Source organism: Polypterus senegalus, chromosome 7 (genome assembly GCF_016835505.1).
Source record: "Polypterus senegalus isolate Bchr_013 chromosome 7, ASM1683550v1, whole genome shotgun sequence".
Lineage (NCBI taxonomy): Eukaryota > Metazoa > Chordata > Cladistia > Polypteriformes > Polypteridae > Polypterus > Polypterus senegalus.
Genome location: NC_053160.1, coordinates 122,648,113 through 122,669,383, shown reverse-complemented (window position 1 = coordinate 122,669,383; position 21,271 = coordinate 122,648,113). Strand labels below are relative to the sequence as shown.

The window sequence follows — 21,271 nt, the reverse complement described above, 5'->3', positions numbered from 1 at the left end:
TCTTGTATACATGCCTGACAACATCAGTGCATGCTTCTAATGAGATGACACATGGTGTTGTGGGGGATCTCCTCCCAGATCTGGACCAGGGCATCACTGAGCTCCTGGACAGTCTGAGGTGCAACCTGGTGGCATTGGATGGACCAAAACATAATGTCCCAGAGGTGTTCTATTGGATTTAGGTCAGGAAAGTGTGGTGGCCAGTCAATGGTATCAATTCCTTCATCCTCCAGGAACTGCCTGCATACCACATGAGGCCAGGAGTCGTGCACCAGGAGCCACTGTACCAGCATAGGGTCTGACAGTGGGTCCAAGGATTTCATCCTGATACCTAATGGCAGCCAAGGTGCCTTTGTCAAGCCTGTAGCGGTCTGTGTGACCCACCATGGATATGCCTCCCCAGACAATCATTAACCCACCACCAAACTGCTCATGCTGAATGATGTTACAGGCAGCATAATGTTCTCCATGGCTTCTCCAGACCCTTTCACTTCTGTCACGTGCTCAGGGTGAACCTGCTCTCATCTGTAAAAAGCACAGGGCACCAGTGGTGCATCTGCCAATTCTGGTATTCTATGGCGAATGCCAATCGAGCTGCATGCTGCTGGGTAGTGAGCTCAGGGCCCATTAGAGGACATGGGGCTCTTGGGTCACCCTCATGAAGTCTTTCTGGTTGTTTGGTCAGAGACATTCACACCAGTGGCCTGCTGGAGGTCATTTTGTAGGGCTCTGGCAGTGCTCATCCTGTTCCTCCTTGCCCAAAGGAGCAGATACTGGTCCTGCTGATGGGTTATGGACCTTCTATGGCCCTCTCCAGCTCTCCTAGAGTAACTGCTTGTCTCCTAGAATCTCCTCCATGCCCTTGAGACTGTGCAGGGAGACACAGCAAACCTTCTGGCAATGACACGTATTGATGTGCCATCCTGGAGAAGTTGGACTACCTGTGCAACCTCTGTAGGGTCCAGGTATCGCCTCAGGCTACCAGTAGTGACACTGACTGTAGCCAAATGCAAAACTAGTGAAGAAACAGTCAGAAAAGATGAGGAGGGAAAAATGTCAGTGGCCTCCACCTGTTAAACCATTCCTGTTTTGGGGGTCATCTCATTGTTGCCCCTCTAGTGCATCTGTTGTTAATTTCATTAACACCACAGCAGCTGAAACTGATTAACAACCCCCCTGCTACTTAACTGACCAGATTAATATCCCATAAGTTTCACTGACTTTATGCTATACTCCGATTAAAAAGTGTTCCTTTAATTCTTTTGAGCAGTATATATTTGGTTAAAAAAATGTTAGGAGAGACATTATTAATTCTAATTGTGACTGCATAGAAGATTAGTATCCTGATTCATTCATACTAATTTGGATGTTTACTTGCCAAGACCATCTACATTGGTATTTCACTAAAAAGACTTTATTTCATTAATCACATACTGTATTAATGACCACTCATTTCTGAGTTACTGACTGACATAAAGACTTGCAGGTTGCATTACAGCCTAAAGTGCAAATTTCTCAAATGAAGATTTTCAGGAAGTTAACTATTGTCAGTGTTAAAACTAGTTCAGTGATACATTGTGGTGGATGATTTGCATCAGGGAAGTATGTCAAAGTCAGTTTCCAGTGTGGGACTTCCCCTGTAGTATGAAAATATATTGAATAGTTTTAAAAATTTACTTACATTATTTGGGTTTTAGATAAAAACAGAAGGTGTGCTAAAACTCCAGTCACCTAAAGAAAAAAAATCTATTATTTTCAAATAGATGATATCCAAGTACGATTCTATGAAGAAGATGAAACTGGAGGTTTTTGGGAAGCATTCGGGGACTTCTCTCCTACAGACGTTCACAGGCAGGTCTGTCTTTTGAAACAAAAATAACTGCATTAAAATGCAAATTTAAAAAAAAAATCTATAGTTAGCTAAAGGTATATATGTAATAGATATAATAAAACTGTATATGAGCCGGGGTAACTTCAGTCCTGGGTGGCTTAAGTGCTTAATGTGTTCAGTTGAAATCAGTTGATTGTCAGTAGCCAACTTCTATTTATATTTAGATATATTATTTTGTTCAAACAATTAAAAACACTAAAGCCCTTAGCTGCAAAGTTCAAAAATAGGACTACAGTAGTTATGCTGTAATTCACATTTTTCAAACTGACATACAACCGCCTTTGATGTTGGAATGTTTGAAGGACGTTATCGCTAAGAACATATCTGCAGTTCTGAAACTTCAAGGATTTCTTCATGTGTTGCTCATTCTAAACAGTTCTGTCACATTTAAGTTTTGTTAATTCTCAGATATGCAAGGCAGTCTTTCGGCCTCAGAACCTTTAGAGGTTTTTTTTTTTGGTTTTTTTTTCCCTCCAGCACCCACACCAGTTGTTGGCTCATCTGTCCATAGAATTTGTTATAAAACTGGACATCGACTCTTACAAATTTAACAGTTGATAGATTATATATATTTAATAGCATAACATACAAAACTTTATATGTGGTTAAATATATAGGAGTATCTCTCCTAGACTTTCCAAACCTAAAATCATACCAAAAAGGACAAAACATTATTACAAATAAACACAGCCAATTGAGAGCAGTTGAAAGTGGCAAATAAGACAGACAAGCTACAATGTTTATAAAAGTATTCACTCCCTTGGAATTTTTCACATTTTATTGTTATACAAGATTGAATCAATGTGGCTTTTTTGACACTGATAAACAATGAAAAACATTTTCTGACAGGTGATCTGATTTAATTACAAATATAAAGCACAGAAGAAGTTATCACATTAAGTATTCACCCCCTTTAATGTGACACACCTAAGTTACACAATTAGTTAAATAGAGATAACCTGTCTGTAGTTGATGGGTTTTAGTTGACTTGTAGCATAAATGCATCTGACTATATCAGGAAGGTCCGACTTGTGGTTAATCAGTACCATGGACTGACCTACACAATGAAGACAAAAGAACACTCCAAGCATCTCGAGATGGATATTTTCTTGTACTCTGACTTGTGCATTTGAGAAATCTGAATATCTCATAAAGTACATTTAAATTAGTCAGCAAAAAATGGAAGGAGTATGGCACAGTTGAAAATCTGCATAGAGCAGGCAGTCCATAAAAACAGTCATTGCACAAGAAGAAAACTGAGGAGTGAAGCTACCAAGAGACCCTTGATACCTCTTAAGGAGTTCCAAGCTACAGCAGATGATATTGTGCAAGTTGTATATTCAATTAAGCAGTTGCAGGATTACGAGAAAAAGAGAAAGCCACTGTTTAGATGTTTTGTTTTTTTTTTAAAGTAGAGCTTGTCAGAATGTACATGGAAGCCTCTGAAGTCAGCAGGCAAAAGGGTCTATGTTCTAATGAGATATACATTGAGCTTTTAGGCTATTGGACTAAATGCCATTTTTTCCTATTCCAGACACTGCACATTATCAAAAACATACCATTCCCACCTTCAAATATGGTGGTTGCAGCATCATGCTGTGTCTTGCTTTGCTGCAGCACGAATTGGGAGACTTGTGAGGGTAGAGGACCACTTTACAGAGATCTTTTTTTCACTTTAGTATTAAAGAATCTTGTTCTGTTAAAGAGTGTCAGAAAGCCCAAATTAAATCCAATGTGCTTCAGTGTTGTAAAACAAGAAAATGTGACAACTTTCAAGGGGGTAAATTCTTTTTATAGGCACAATAAATATCATGCAGCAACCCCCTGTACCTGTCTGCTCAGTGGTGTGGCTTGTCCACCTGCTCACTACTCTGGGTCCTTACTCTTTCCAGATAAACACTTTCCTGTTTTGCACTCCAATCTAGAGCCTTTTTTGTGACATTGAACATCATTTTTTCTTTGGCATTGAGCATTTGTGTGTATGTGAGATCATTTCAGTTAACCTAAGATTTTTTTTTAAACTTTGCAGTTCACTTCATGCATTTTTATTGTATAAGATAATAAAACATTTTAAAGGGACAGAGAATAGGAAAAGTAATTGGCCCATACTATACTAATTAGATCCACTGTAAAAGATGTTTTTATACGTAGTTATTTTTCAATGTTAAGTACAAGATAAAGCAGGTCTAAACATCGTACCAGTCCATCTCTTGAACTTTAATATCTGAAGTAAAGTTAAGTAGCATAGAAATCCTTGATTATTTTTGAAAGCTACATCTATATATAGTGAAAATTCATAGTAGTGTATATATATCTGGGCTACTTACCTTGAACATTTATTTATGAGAAGAGACTTAACTGTTGTTTTATCTTTATAGTTTGCTATTGTCTTCAAGACTCCAAAATACAGAGACCTCAATTTACAAAAGCCAACATCGGTATTTGTCCAGCTAAAAAGAAAATCTGACAATGAAACAAGTGAACCAAAACCCTTCACATACCATCCCCAGATAATAGGTAAAATTCACTCAGTGTTAAAAAGTATGACTAGCTACTGAAAATATAAATATATACTATATACTTAGGTATATTGGTTAAACAGAAAGAAGTTAAGGTAATAACAGCCTCATGAAAACATTGTTTTCCTTTCATAGACAAGGAGGAGGTCCAGAGGAAGAGACAGAAGACTCTACCCAGTTTCCCAGATTATGGACCACCAGGGGCTGGATCAGGAGGAATTTATAGAGGAGGTGGTGGTGGAGGAGGAGGCGGCAACACTGGTGGCCCTGGAGGGGGTAAGCACATTCAAAAAGAATCCACTTTACTAAAAAAAGTAATCATTTTCATGTTTTTTGCAGACTCTTACTCCCTTTTATTTTAAATAAATAATAGGACTTTGTGTAATATTTTTTCTAAACCATTCATTTCTTTAATTGAACAATACTTTCATCATTAAATAATTTGCTATGCTACAGTTAAAAATTTCCTTTAATTTTTGGTGCAGTGCTCTGATGGAAGTGCAGTACATTTCATCACTTCTGACATACAATTTGTTATATTTGCATACGACACTAAATGAAGTGGGTCAGCAGATGCACTTGAGTAGGTGGATAAAAACTAGTAAAATAAGACAAAAGACCAACCTTACACTGTTTTATTAATTTTTGGAATTTTTAGCACACTGCCATCTTGAACATAATCTATGCACTAGTATGTATGTAATGATAAGTGAGGATTTTGTAAAAAAACAATATTTTGGTACCAAATAAATACCAGAATTCAGAAAATGTTACTGAACAATTAAAAAAAAAAAAAACAGTATCAGTACTTTGTTCACTTCTTTCACTACCGAGTAAAAGTGCGGTACTGCACTCATTGTCTGACAGCAAGTAGAGTAATTACTTGGGAATATGCACCAGCATGTGAAAAAAACATAAGGAGAAATTATGTATGGAAATGGCTGACAGTAGTGATGTTACAGCATCACAATTGTAACACTCGAAAGGCAAAACATTAGAGGCGCGGGCTGCAAAAAGCTTCTATAGCAGCGAGAAGGTGATTATAAAGAATTACAGCACATATTGCTTCATGATTTCGTCTTACAAGAGATAGCACCAGTAGCTGGATTTTGGTGGTGTTATAAAGATTATGAATAATCATTCCAAGTTGATTTAAAATTACTGGGAATCACAACAATGTATTACATCAAAGCCTACCTCATCATATTGTGGATTTAAGTGAATCTCTGTCAGTAAAAAATGGTAATTACTTTGACTTAAGTCAAAACCACCATTTTCGGCCATACCATATTCTCTGCAACAGTGGCTCGACATGTGCTATAAAAATAAATCAGTAATTGGTTTTTGCCACTTTATTCCATTTCATTGTGCCTTGACTCTATCACATAGGTTTTTTATTTATTTCCTCAATATTTTTTAACGTGTGTGCACACAACACTCTGTGGAAAAGTGTGAAATGTCAAGTGTTGATTGGCATTACAAACTTAGTAATGGTATACAGGTGTACAGTGTCATTGGCTCTTTCAAAATCAAAGACATTGCTATTAAAAAAAATATTTATTATCACATATGAAGATTACAATTTAAATCTTATTTACATACTTGACCAATGCACACCACCATTCTTTGGCAGTGCAAATCTCTCCCTATGTAGGTATGGTAAAATATAACAACACAGAATATAATCGTCAAATCGTAAGCTGAGTCATCATGGTCCCTCCAGTAGCGTGATCTTTGAGTAGAGTGAAGTCTAGAAATGCTTTGCCTTCGAGGCTGATGCTCAGGGCAACATTGTTCATTCTGACAAACAAGTCTGTAAACTTGTGTGACTCCAACCAATACAAACCAAAGAGGAAAGACATCAAACCTGGCTAAACACCTGAAGGACTGACATCTTGATTTTTATATTGGGCATATTTCAGGTTAATTTAACATTACACTAACAAATAGTATCATGATGTGTTATAAAAGTATTTTTATCCAGAATAACAGTTCTTGTCATTATTTGTGCCTGAGGTAACTACTGTTTATTTCATTATATTTCAATATATCTGACAATAATGAGTTTATGAATGGTATGTTTTATTTGTTTAATATGGTTAAGTGCTAAATTATACTACTCTTTTAAGATATTGTTTATTGAAACGTCCTTGCCATTTAGTCAAGTTTCAACGCAATATAACGATAGTCTTTTAAGTGGATTTTTCAAGACAACAATTGTTTGTCACCACATCAATAAATTTTGACTTCTGTCTACACTGTGTTTATAAAAAAGGTATAGCTTGGACGCCCACACAAAGCCCCAGTTTGATGAAAATGTAACTTTTTGCTGTTTTTAATTTTCTTAACAGTGTTCTCCAGATTTTTTTTTATAATAATGCCTACATTATCACACAAGTAACAAGTGAGAAAATCAACTTTTAAAGGTTCTGATGTGTTTTTAAGCACCGTTGATTGCACAATTTGATAATGGTGATTACAGTGAGAGATTATAACATAATCCGTTAGTTGGTGACCTTATTTTGTTCCATATGGTTGTTTATTTCTTCATGGCGCTTGTATTGTTCTGCATGGAAAGTTGTGTAATAGAAAGTTCATTACATTTTAATATTTATTAATGTCAGTACTAGTTTATTTAAATAGTAGTTGAGTAACTACATGAAGTCTGCCACCATTTTCAAGCTGTTTTTATTGTTAGGTATTTTTATATTTTATACTCTGTTACAGAATAAAGAGAAAATATTTTATACTTGAAAAACATAGTACTTCTAATGAAAGGAAACTTTCTACTTACTTGAAGGCAGTCTGCCATTGTTTAAATTTTATTTGTTCATGTTTTTTTTTTTTCGAATAAGTTTATTTGAATGGGATTTCTGTTGTTGCCATGGTATCAAATGAGTACCAAGTGTTGTGAAATTTCACTTGTATTAGGATTGACTACAAAAATTTTGGAATTGTGACAACTCAGGTAAGCAAGGAAGCTGAAGGCCATTTACATCTTTATGTATACAAATTTGGATTTAATAAACTTGGAAGCCAGCGTAAAGACTTAAGAGCAGGAACCATGTGATAGAGCGAATGCTTCTTGCAGCATTTTTTTAATTAACTGAAAGCTATAAACAGAATTATTCCTGTAAACTAAAGGATGAATTAATTTATCTGTATCCTTCCTACCTATGAAACTTTTTTATTTATCTGGTAATGATGCAGTGCTCCATTTAATTTTGTTTGAAGAAGCTACAGAATCTATGGCCTCTGACAGAGCCATAGTATACTTATATGTCAGTTGTTCTGTATTCTCAATTAGGATCCTCATATTTTCCCAAAATTTTGATGCAGAGTTGCAGTCAAGATGTCCATGAAATGTATGATTATGATAATGATTTAGACCTTTAACAATTTAGAAAAGCCTTACTTATACAAGTATGAAAACCATTTGCTAGTGCTTGCTTCCATATCTATGTGAATATTAACATTATATACTGTATCAACTGCACTACATAACTATAATTTATAGCTCGGTCAGATGAAAAGCTGCTACAGTAAATTCACATGTGAGTAACTCAGATGACCATGGTGTTCAGTAAATTATTTCTATAAACTGATTAGATTAGGTACACTTTATTAATCCCAAGAAACTGGCAGATTCTGTTTTAATGTCTATTATAACCACCTCAAAATGTGAAGTTACCTACATTGTAGAAGAAATATACAGTTTCTGACATAAGTTTATTTTAAGGCCTCCTCTTCAACAAAGATTTCTTGATATATGAAGGAAGGGTAATGCATTGGCTATTGCATCACCTATAGGAATATTGTCAGGTTTACTAAGCCAATTTTCAGTAAGTAGACAGAGTTCACACTTTGTAATATTGTCAAAATATTGGTTTATCAATACATACTCATTTTGAGAATTTGAAACTGTACTAATACATGTTTTCCATAGCATATAATCAGAGAGGTGTATAATATTATTTTCCTTGATCCTCCAGAAGTTTTCAGTCTCAACAGACATGCTGCTGAGCACCAAGTACTAGTATCAGCTCAGAATTGACCTCTTACATGCCCTGTGGCAGCATTGGTGCTGCGAGTTGTGGCCATGCACTGACTGCAGTGGGATTTTAAGAAACTGAAGCCAAGTCGGAACAAATTTAACAACACTGTCTTTCAAAGTGTGTGGTTTTCCCACCTTCTCATAAGCTCATAGGCTGTACATTCAGGCTCTTGAGCTGCTAATATGCTGGAACGTGACTTGTTTTTTGCTCCCAGTGGTTTCTCACTCAACTTAGTTTGATTATCTGCTTCTGTTTTAGGTAAACTATCTCTGTATTTCTAATAGGTTAAATGAGTAATCATTAAATGCTGGCTATAAGTATTTCGATTGGTCCACTGTCATTAGTCTGTGGAAGACGTTCATAAATCTCATTATATTGTGTACACCTGATAATAAACTTAAATCAGTATTCTGATGTGGTTTAAAATTTAGAATTTCTCCCATTTTATTCCTGATACACTCCATGGAGGAAAATGAAAACAGCTGAAATTGTTAACATACTGTACATTATTTAACAAAGTCAACCATTTGGTGATGAACATCACAGTTCCTTCTGTAAAAGGGTTGGTCATTTCAGTTACACATTGTATTAAAATGGATAAGAATAGAGGTTGTGGAATTAAGTAAAAACAAACGCCTGAACTCTGTGAGTTCTGAATTTTATTATTTTCAGTAAAACTACACTCACAAATATTCCCACTGCTCACTTACAACAGACAAAATTACAATTGCCATCCAATGTAAATGGAGTGCTCTGAGAAAGTCTTTCTGGACACAGAGAGAAGCTTTAGACCATGCATAAACAGTGACAGGGTGAGGTTTTCAACACTTTTGCTGCCTAATATGATCTCTAAGTATATTATGTAATATATTCAAATATTTATAATTGAGTACCATTTTTATTTTAAAATTAAAAGAAATTTTAAGTCATCATTTTCTTGTTTTAGGATTTAATTTCCAAGGATTCCCAAACTACAATAATTTCGGAACTGGTTATTTTCCTCCAGGCTCAGGTGGAAGTGGTCCTGGACTAAAACATGGTAAGGCCAACGGGTTCTATTTGTTTTTCAATAAATGAAGTACAGTGGAACCTCTAGATATGATCACCTCTGTATACGAGAAATTCAAGATAAGAGGAAAGTATGAGCAAAAAATTTGGATCTAAATGCAAGTATTGGCTCACGTAACAAGCCACGAGCCAGGCTGTGGTTATGCGTGACGCGTTTCCCGATCCGCCTCGACTTGGGGATTTACCCAAGCTGACGCTGCCAGCCCTTCAGCACACTCAGTGTTCCTTGTTCTCCCGTAGCGTGAGGATCTACGCGTTTGTGCGCTTGTGATTTCATTGTTTCGCTGTAGCAGTTCGCTGTATAAGCGTATCCAAAAATATCGTGGACATGCAGACAGAGAATAGGAGACGATTGCCCTCGAGAGAGAGAGAGAGAGAGAGAGGTGCGCGAGCGAGAGAGATAAGGAGGGAGAGAGAGAGAGACACGAGCGAGAGAGATAAGGAGAGAGAGAGAGAGAGAGACGTGTGCGCGAGCGAGAGAGATAAGGAGAGAGAGAGAGAGACGCATGCGCGAAGAGAGAGAAGAACCATCAGCTCAGTTATGCTCACATGATGCTCAGCAGACAAAGTGTATCCATACTACTTGTATTGCAAGACATCGCAGAGTTCTTCTTCATCTTCCTCTTCTTGTGATGGCAATACAGGTACTCCCATTGCTTGTTGTCGCGCAGTAATCAGTTTTGCACTCCCAGCATGGCATGGCTGGCCCTTCTTAAAGCAGTGGATAAAGTCGTCCTCCGATCCATCGCATGTATTTATGATTCCACAATCCTTGAAGGATTTTCTTATCATTTCTAGGGTGATTTCTTGCCAAGCTGTTGTTATCCACGTTACTAACAAATGTAGTGCCAGCACTTTCAAATATCCGCCAACTGTAAATCCCTTATCTTCTTCCCCTGCCATCCAATTATCATACAACTCTCGAAACTTGTCTTTGAGGGGCTTGTTCCAAACAACATCAGCAGGTTGGACATACTTGGTGCAACCACCAGGGATAACTGCCGTTGACATTTTATATTTCTTCAGTTCTTGTTTCGTTTCCTCACTGATGTGACAGCGGTAAGCGTCCCAAACAAGAAATCTCTTTCGGAAACAGAAAACACCACAAACTTTCTGCAACCACATTATTGTTAATTCCTGATTCATCCATCCGTTTGTTGAGGTTGCTACCACAGCTTCTTGGACATCCTGTAGTCTTGCCGCTTCTCGCTTTGCACCCCGAAATACAATAAACGGCTTCAATTTTGTGCCATCTGCTTTTGCTGCCAATGTGACAGTGAAATGAGATTTCTCGTTACCAGAAGTTTTTAATGTAACACTCCTATTGCCAGTTGGTTCGACTGTTGTAGAACCAGGCATGTCGAACCAAGCAGATGTCTCGTCCATTCCAATGATTTTGCAGTCCTTCACTCCATCTGCATTTCGCTAATTGGCAACCCACATCAAAAAAAAGACAAGCTTGTCAATAACTTGTTCTGGATCCTTCTGCGCCAGCAATGTCTTCCGACGGAATGATAAATGATGGCGTTTCATAAATTTGTCAAGCCAGCCAGCACTGGCTACGAACGTTTCTTTTCCTTTTGAAGCATCATCAATCTCCGTATCAAAAATCCTCTTCGCTTTCGTGCGGACCATTTTCCTGGAGACACGCGCACCTTTCAGTCTTTGTTCAATAATCCATGTTAACACCAGTTCATCTAATTCTTCGCTCACTTTCTTAGCTCATCCAGCAGGCAATCGTTTACTTCCGGCACCTTTTTCTGCCACTTTTTCTCAATATCAGTCATCTGCTTGCACCATTCTCGGATACGTTTTGGATCCACCCCAAAATGCCGTGCAGCTTCTTCGCCCGAATGTTCTTTTGCATATGTTACCGCATGGAGTTTGAATGCTAAATCAAATGACAGTTTCCTTCCCATCGCTCACACTACAAACATGGGCCCACAAGAACACAGTGACACGAACAGACACCCACACGACCCTTCCGAAGGCAAAAGTGTCAGTGGAGGTAAAGGGTAACAGGTCACCGAGGAAGAGGGCGCAGAGTTTTTCACGTGATCATGTACTGTCTGTCCGGCCACAATACAGCCCCTTCTTCCCTGGTCAAAGGAGAGGATTAATGTGTCGAAGATGGCATTTTCATGTTTTCTTTCCGCCCCTTCCACCCACCTCTGCCCTCCCTGTGGGGTTATGATTGACGTGGAGACGAAAGGGAAAAATGTACAGAAAGAAATTTCTTTTTGACTTTCTCCCTTCCTCGATAGCATCCGGCGACAAAACATTTTTGACACGAAAAGGTACTTACCGTATGATTCACTGCAGGAGGGCGGTAGCCCAGGTGGTACGAAAATAGGATTAGCGTACGAAAAAAGGCGGTGGGTCATTGGAGATTGGCGTTTACTACAGACCGGCGTCTATTTGTCGCAATATCTCTTCAAATCCGGCGTTTATTGGAAACGGGCATCAATAACAAGCCGGCCACTACTAGAAGATATACGGTAAATTTAAAAAATCTGTTTCCATTTTTTAGATTAAATTATGTTTGCATAAATTTTTTTCAATGTATATTGGGGATTATATTCAGGCTAGGTTTAGATGTTAGTGTTAGTGGATGTAGCAAATACAGTTGCATATGGACTTTATGTCTTTCATCATAAGTTCTGCCTAGATAGACTCACGTTGAGGCCTGTATTTTGAAGAAGTCTAGACATTTTTGTTCCAAAAATAATCCACAAACGTCTTCTGGCCAAAAGTGTATTTTGAGTTTAAACTATTGATTTATCCAGCACTCAAACACTTGGTCTGGGGAAGTACAGATGATATGAGACGGTGGATTCAGATAAATGAATGTGAATGTCTCAAATGGAGCTGCAGTGTGTGTTTAAATAGACTCACACTGAGGAGATGCCTTCTTACAGGCCTGCCGTTTGGTTTAATTTACTACAATAGTGTCCTGGTCTGTAAACCTTAAAAAAAAAGTACAAAAGAAGTACAAAAATGTTAATTTGCTTTTATTATTATTTCTGTTATTCTGATTTGTATTTTCAACCATTTGCCATTACTGTAATATGATCTTAAGTTAGCCCAGTTGTCTGTTACTTTAAGTAAGCCCATTTATTTTTGTTTGTTTTTTAAACATTGTCAATATTACAGCAGCACGAGGTCCACCTAACATTGACAGTGATGATGACAGTGATCTGGATGAGGACAGGTGGCCACCAGGCAATTCAGTGATTTCTTGTCAAAAAACATTAGAACCTGGTGCTGCAACTTTAAAAGAGGAGAATACATCAGATGATGATGTGAAACATTTGCAAGAATCTGAAAAAGTGATAACAGAAGATGCTGTTACTCCTGGTAAGTTACTATAGAACAAAATATTGTCTGTGCTTTCTCCAAAGTAGAAAGTATTTGTTATGCATTATGTACTTTGTCCAGGTCTCCGGAAACACATTCTGCCTGCACTCAGACTACAATATTTGAACATTGAAAAAGAAAAACAAAATGATATAAAGACATCCATTAAATAAACGTCATAAACAAGATTCATAAACTATTCACCATCCACACAGATGAACCTTCTCGTTCTCTGTTTGTGATTTGGACATTGCTGTAGAATATTCAACAATAAATAATCCAAACATGCTCGCTGTGATTAGGGAAATGAAACAGGTTGTTCATAACATGGTGAAAATAGAAGATGGATACATACAGCTATATAAAGATGGAGGAAAATACATAAAAAGCACAAATCTAAGTTAGCTTAGTTTCCCTTTTCTCTTTCTCATATAAAGGGGGCTAAAAATACACCTCCCCTCCTTAATTCTGGCCTAAAGAATTTCCCAAGAAAACATTCATTCAAAACCAGATTTTAAATGCTTTTGTAAGATTTATACTCTTTTAACCAATTGAATTTCCTCTAGTTTATACATTTTAGTACTTGCATGTTTTGACACACTGGCATTGATTTTCTTCTCCTCCTCCTTCAATTCCAGGCCTATTATCTGTACTGAATTTGTGATTGTTGACCCATCTCTGTCTGGCCACAGCTCTAAATGCTAATAATAGTGTTTACATGTCCTCATGAGAGAGACATATGGAAACTTCCAAAATTATCCATACAATTGAGAAACAAATATCAGACATGTTTTTGTTTTTTTTTTAAACTAGTTTTACCACTTACGACACATGTGACTTGGACTTTCTGTCACAGAATGCCTGAATTCTAATATCAGCGTTTTGAAAAATAGCTTTTCTGGCTAAAACAGTCAGATAGGAAAATAAACAAATCCTCTTCCTGTGAAAAAAAAAGTGGTGTTGCTTGAGCTGTCTTCTCAAAGTGTGACACACTGCATGGAAGAGTATCTGTGTTCAGACCAGAGTGGTTTTTAATATGGTATCTCTTTATTTTAGACCTGCAGTTCACTGAAAAGGAAGCTCAGCTTGCACTGCATCATGCTTGTGCTCTTTTCAATTATGCTATCACAGGGGATATAAAAGAGTTACTGGCTGTTCAGAGACCTCTCATAGCTACTCAGGATGAAAATGGAGATACGTAAGTGATAATTTACTTGCATTCATTTTAAAGTTCTATAACTTATTTTATGCAGTTTACAATTCAAATTAGTGGCTCTCTTTTTATACTTCTACATCACTTCAGATAGGAGTCATTTTATATAAGACATTTAGGAAATGTTTCAGGGTACATTTTGACCCAACAAAGAATATAAACAGAAGATTTATTCCAACAACATTAGGTCGTATTCATAAGAAGCTTGAAAAGTTTTTATGGCTTAACAAAAAAAAACATCTGATTAATCAAAGCATCTAATAGTGTGCTTATATCCACTACTGAAATCCACTGATGCCAACAAACCTCTCTACTGGGAAAGAAGCTTAAGCTTTTAGTAAAACCACAGACAAGTTAAAAGAGAACATTCAGACATTTGTGTGTTATTGTATAATTTTGCATTAATATTGTCTACTTAAAACCATAAAACTGATACTATTTTTGTTTATTTTTTAAATGAAAAATATGCAGGGGCTTACACCTGGGTGTTATCCATAGCAAAAGTGAGGCAGTAAAAAATCTTGCAGATGTGTTAGCCGGTATTCCTGGTGAAGATGTCATCAATATGAGGAATGACCTCTACCAGGTATGATAAAAAAAAATAATTTGAAAGTATCTTTCTTGTGTCATATGACAGGTAAGTCCATCACGAATATGTAGATAGCAACATTTAAACAAAATGCTGTATCACTGAGGATACAGTGAGGTTTCAAACTGGCGCATCTTTTGTATTTTAGCCATTATCAAGAATGGGCAACTTAGAGCTTGTGGGCCGCATCCAGTCTTGTCCTTGTGAGGTGTTATTAACAAGAAGATGTTACAGCTGGCAGTTGTAAGCAAAATTAATTGCCATGCTGTATAATACGAAAATAACACAAAATTGATTAAATAAACCGAGATTTTAGCATTTGAAGTACAGTATGTATGTTTTAGCTGCTTTCTTGCATGTGCATTTTTATAGAATACTAGCAGAATACCCGTGCTTCGCAGCGGAGAAGTAGTGTGTTAAAGAAGTTATGAAAAAGAAAAGGAAACATTTTAAAAATAACGTAACATGATTGACAATGTAATTGTTTTGTCATTGTTATGAATTAAAGGAACACTTTTTAATCAGAGTATAGCATAAAGTCAGTGAAACCTATGGGATATTAATCTGGTCAGTTAAGTAGCAGAGGGGGTTGTTAATCAGTTTCAGCTGCCGTGGTGTTAATGAAATTAACAAAAGATGCACAAGAGGGGCAACAATGAGATGACCCCCAAAACAGGAATGGTTTAACAGGTGGAGGCCACTGACATTTTTCCCTCCTCATCTTTTCTGACTGTTTCTTCACTAGTTTTGCATTTGGCTACAGTCAGTGTCACTACTGGTAGCATGAGGCGATACCTGGACCCTACAGAGGTTGCACAGGTAGTCCAACTTCTCCAGGATGGCACATCAATACGTGTCATTGCCAGAAGGTTTGCTATGTCTCCCTGCACAGTCTCAAGGGCATGGAGGAGATTCTAGGAGTGAAGCAGTTACTCTAGGAGAGCTGGAGAGGGCCATAGAAGGTCCATAACCCATCAGCAGGACCAGTATCTGCTCCTTTGGGCAAGGAGGAACAGGATGAGCACTGCCAGAGCCCAACAAAATGACCTCCAGCAGGCCACTGGTGTGAATGTCTCTGACCAAACAACCAGAAAGACTTCATGAGGGTGACCCAAGGGCCCCATGTCCTCTAATGGGCCCTGAGCTCACTGCCCAGCAGCATGCAGCTCGATTGGCATTCGCCATAGAATACCAGAATTGGCAGATGCACCACTGGTGCCCTGTGCTTTTTACAGATGAGAACAGGTTCACCCTGAGCACGTGACAGAAGTGAAAGGGTCTGGAGAAGCCATGGAGAACATTATGCTGCCTGTAACATCATTCAGCATGAGCAGTTTGGTGGTGGGTTAATGATTGTCTGAGGAAGCATATCCATGGAGGGTCACACAGACCGCTACAGGCTTGACAAAGGCACCTTGGCTGCCATTAGGTATCAGGATGAAATCCTTGGACCCATTGTCAGACCATATGCTGGTACAGTGGCTCCTGGTGCACGACAATTCCTGGCCTCATGTGGTGAGAGTATGCAGGCAGTTCCTGGAGGATGAAGGAATTGATACCATTGACTGGCCACCACACCTTCCTGACCTAAATCCAATAGAACACCTCTGGGACATTATGTTTTGGTCCATCCAATGCCACCAGGTTGCACCTCAGACTGTCCAGGAGCTCAGTGATGCCCTGGTCCAGATCTGGGAGGAGATCCCCCACAACACCATCTGTCATCTCATTAGAAGCATGCACCGATGTTGTCTGGCATGTATACAAGAACACAGGGGCCATACAAAGTGCTGCGTACAATTTTGAGTTGCTGCAATTAAATTTTGGCAAAATGGACTAACCTGCCACATAATTTTTTTACTCTGATTTTTGGGGCGTCTTTGAATTCAGGGCTCTGTAGGTTGATCATTTTCATTTCCATCAAACGATGTGGCATCCTTTCGTTCCTAACACATTACCCAGTCTATATCAGTATAGATATCCAGGAGGATTTCTTTTTTTCCATTGAGATCTGATGTGTTTTCAAAGTGTTCTTTAAATTTTTTCAGCAGTATATATATATATATATATATATATATATATATATATATATATATATATATATATATATATATATATATATATATATATATATATATATATATATATACATATATAAACATATATATACATATATATATATATATATATATATATATATATATATATATATATATATATATACATACACACACATATATACCTGTACACATATACATATATACATATATACTGTATATACACATATACCTGTATATACAAATCTACATATATATGTACATATATATATTAGGGGTGGAATTCGATTAAAAAAATTAATCCAATTAATTAGAGGCTGTGTAATAATCTTGATTAATCGTATGTAATCACACATGAAAATTTGCCCCAAATCGCAAATGTTTTTTTTTAATTTAAAAGGGTTCTAGTGGGCGACAGAATCAAATAATAGACATGGACATGAATATTGTAAACTCAAGCTCTTTTAATTTCTGGAAAAAAAAATGCTTTTAAACTGCACTTGAATTCAAAACAGAAACAAAAATATCATCCCTGGTTAATATTGGGCAGACTTAAAAATAAAGTGGTAGCTTAAGTACTTTAAGTACATTTTCAGAATGGTATTGTCTTTAAATAATAATAACCAAAATTTCAACATAAAGTGCAGTTTTTCTTCTTAAAAAAATAAGTCAGAAACATAAAAGGTAATTTGACCAACTTAATCTTTAAACTCTGAGTAACCTTAGCCAAAATTATTTTGTACATTAGGCTAAAACAGTGTGATTATTGAACATTTTGTAATTAGATGTAATTAGAATTACTAACGGTCACGGAAGTCCAATGATCCCCAGTAAGAGCCACAAAGTCCGCTTTCTGTAATGCATCTAATTTTGCTTGCTTTTCAGTGTGCACAAAACCATGCTTTTATCAAGGCTTTGGTCGGTAGTCTTTTGAAATGAAATTTTCCTCCGATCAGTCGTAGGAACGTGCTTTATTCTGACCCTTAACATTTTTGTAGCTGTGATGTGTGCATCAGTGTAATCGATGTACCAGGAAATCCTGCATTGACAAAAGTTCTCCTTTGCTTGGAATTGAAAGTGTGATTAAATGCGTTTTTTTTTTTAACGCATTATGGAGTACATGCATCGAAGCTTCTCAGCTGTGCTTGTGCTAAGAAAAGGAAACATTTTAAAAATAACGTAACATGATTCTGCGCTAACCGCATATTTTTCATATGTCCCAAACCAAGGAGATCGAGGGTAAAATGAATCGGGAAAGCGTACATACTCAGTGCATCCATTCTCGGGAATCGAACTTCGGATGTCGGCGCTAGAGGCGAAGCCTCTACAATTGCTCCACGGCGTGTGGCTTGTCTATTTGAGAGTATGTAGATCGGGGTATATATGTATATATATTCGCAGCGGAATAATAGTGTGTTAAAGAAGTTATGAAAAAGAAAAGGGAACATTTTAAAAATAACGTAACATGATTGTCAATATACAGTAATTGTTTTGTGAGTGTTAAGTGTTGCTGTCATCAAGGATTTGATTATCATTATTTCATTCAATCAGGGTCGTATTTTTACGATGTGTTGTGTTCAAGTTACATTCCGTGTTTGTCATTCGTTGTAAAGATAAGAGGTTTCATTCATCGATTAGTTTCTAACTGCATCAATAAACAGCTCGTCTTCCTCTTCATCTGAGATGTGACACACTGCATGCACGGGTTTTTTTTTTTTTTTACACTGTCTTCCTTTAGCGGGACATTGACTTTTTCCACCGTGTGCATTGTTTCCGCAGTAGCTGCACTTATGAATATGCTTGTATGTATCACACGCTTCATATTTTTTTGCTGCCTTCTCAATTGTGTAATTCGGTTTTTGTTAAGCACTTTGGAACTGTTACTTTTTGTCTGTTCACTGCGTCAGTTCACGTGAGCCGCTTGGTGTTCATGCATCGAAGGTTCCCAGCTGTGCTGGTGCCATCTCGTGTGATGTCCACGGCTGTATGTAATGTTAGCTAAGACCCGGCACTTAAAAGTTTCTCTCGCAGTGTGCCAAACTCCACCCTGACCATCTCATCTTCCTCTGCATAAGCACAGTCTTTCACCCGTGAATATTTAGCGGCAGTGTTTCTATTGGATTGCCGCTGATGGCCGGCCTTATATGGGCAGGCACTAAATTACAAACGCCAGCGGCAGCCTGTCTATGAACTTAATTTAAACTTTAGGTTTACACCGTGCTTTGTTTCTGAAGTAGCAGCACTCATGAATATGGTTGTATATGCTCGCTTCTTATTGTTTCGCTGCCTTCTCAATTATATAATGCATGTTTTCTTCAGCACTTTTTTGAGCTCTTCCTGGTTTTCTACATACTGCGTTGATAGTCAGTTCACGTGATTACGTGGGAGGCGTGATGACGTCACACGAATCTCCGCCCCCCCATGGCCATCCAGCTCAACTCCATTACAGTATATGGAGAAAAATAGCTTCCAGTTATGACCATTACGCGTAGAATTTCGAAATGAAACCTGCCCAACTTTTGTAAGTAAACTGTAAGGAATCGGCCTGCCAAATTTCAGCCTTCTACCTACACGGGAAGTTGGAAAATTAGTGATGAGTCAGTGAGTCAGTCAGTCAGTGAGGCATTTGCCTTTTATTAGTATAGATGAGCTTTGCTTATGGCTGATTTTATCAGCGACTGATTTGATTGGTAGAGACAGCCTTGAAGGCAGGACTTTGGGTGCGACTCCAGGTCTTTGCTCAATTAAGAATAAAGAGGCCTTTCAAATGAGTAATAAGGAAGTTGGAAAGAACACAGTTTTTAATGGTTGCAGATTGACCAAAACTGATTTTTTGTACATCAACCTCTGTGTTTGGTGAAATAAACTAGGAATGAGATGCACTCAGTAAACTTGAAAATATGTTTACCAGAGTTTCAGTGCTTGATTTCTACCAGCTGCACACTACTCTGGATTTGTTCCAAAGGCTTTGCAAACATTTTGTTTGCACAACAATCATTATTTTTTAGCAAATACAGTTGCGAGCAGGTCTTTTCACAAATGAAAATGACTAAAAGCTAGTGTAGAAGCAAACTAACAATAATAAATACAGATCTTTGCAATGAATGGATTATCAGTTGATAGTAACAACATGAGAAGAAGTAAGCATTTTTATGTTCATGAGTAGAACAGTGTCATAGTTTAAATCACAGTCCTTCATTGTGTCTCTTTGGCATTTGAGCATTGCTCGTAATAGTTTTTAAATTAAAATTCATTTTCATATGTGTGTTAGATTACTTGGGTTCATAGTCACACCTAGATTTTAAATCCATCCGGCTGCATGAGTCAATATTGACAGTTTGCCCACGCCCTGCACTCTATAGAAGCTGCAAGTTCAAATGGCATTAGCACATGTTGAGATATTTGTGCACAGAGCTCCTATAATAAAGATTACTTTAAGGACAGTTTTTTCATTGCAAAAGGCAATGTAGTAGCAAATGTTGGTTCTAGTAATACTTTTTTCTTCATAAGCTGATTATTTTTGCATTGGAGTGATCCAACTACTACGAAAGCGAAAGAAGAAAAAATATTTTTGTCTATTTCCGGAGATTCAGTACAACAAATGTAGACTGAAATAGAAATATATATATATATAATTATATATATATATATATATATATATATATATATATATATATATATATATATATATATATATATATATATATATATATAATTTTTTAACAGCAGCAAATGGCAATATTAAAAACAAAAAAAAAACCTTATCTTGTGTAGTCATACACAGTGAGTGCCCAGCTAAACAAATGGTTATTGGTCAAGAGAAAGAATGTTTGTTTGATTAGTTGTGCATTTTATACTGTATTTTATACTACTAGTACTACTAGTGTAAACCCTCATTCTTGGTGAGTTTGGGCAAGAACACAAAAGACCAGTCTCTTGTTAATTCATACTTTTTCACAAAATAGAAGGCTTATAGTGTAAAAAATAAGAAGTTGAACAAGCATCTTGTCAATAAACTTCCGGTACTTAATACATATTTCAAACCACACAAGTACCCTATTCTCTCTCTTGTAAAAACTGCTTATCTCGTACAGAGGTTGCCACACAAAATCCAAGCTAATGAGTTACATTCTTGGCTAGCTAAAATGACTGAAAGATGGTGCTCATTGTTCATAGCCTTGAGTGACACATTTAATTAATTGCTTCATTGAATCTCATTACTGTTAATGTTTAAATCCAGCGTACAATTTAAGTTGTATAATTTTGAGTGTTGGCCAGGACTTGAATGCAGGTCTTTTCTAATACCAGCTGAAGTGCTCCACCTGGTGGTTGTTCCAGTTTTGCAGTTATGTTACCAAAAATGTCTGAGGCAGGAAATAGCAGTCCTTGCTTATTTTGATTGGCAGCACATGTGACCAGTAAACTCTGAACAAGTAATGTTGGTGATTTTGTTTTCATTTTAACTCTTTGCCAGACATAAGTGAACCTGACATTCTACACCATCAACTTTATAACCTAGCAT

General features: G+C 37.1%; 1 protein-coding gene across 1 annotated transcript in view; it reads left to right on the top strand.

Moving 5' to 3' along the window:
• Nucleotides 1-21,271, top strand: part of LOC120532824 (nuclear factor NF-kappa-B p105 subunit-like) — a 145,462-nt gene that overhangs the window by 86,723 nt on the left and 37,468 nt on the right. Inside the window, exons 10-16 of the mRNA XM_039759228.1 lie at nt 1,764-1,855; nt 4,270-4,408; nt 4,546-4,686; nt 9,412-9,504; nt 12,687-12,890; nt 13,947-14,088; nt 14,575-14,689. Coding sequence (XP_039615162.1) covers nt 1,764-1,855; nt 4,270-4,408; nt 4,546-4,686; nt 9,412-9,504; nt 12,687-12,890; nt 13,947-14,088; nt 14,575-14,689 — 926 coding nt within the window. The remainder of the gene's footprint in view (nt 1-1,763; nt 1,856-4,269; nt 4,409-4,545; nt 4,687-9,411; nt 9,505-12,686; nt 12,891-13,946; nt 14,089-14,574; nt 14,690-21,271) is intronic.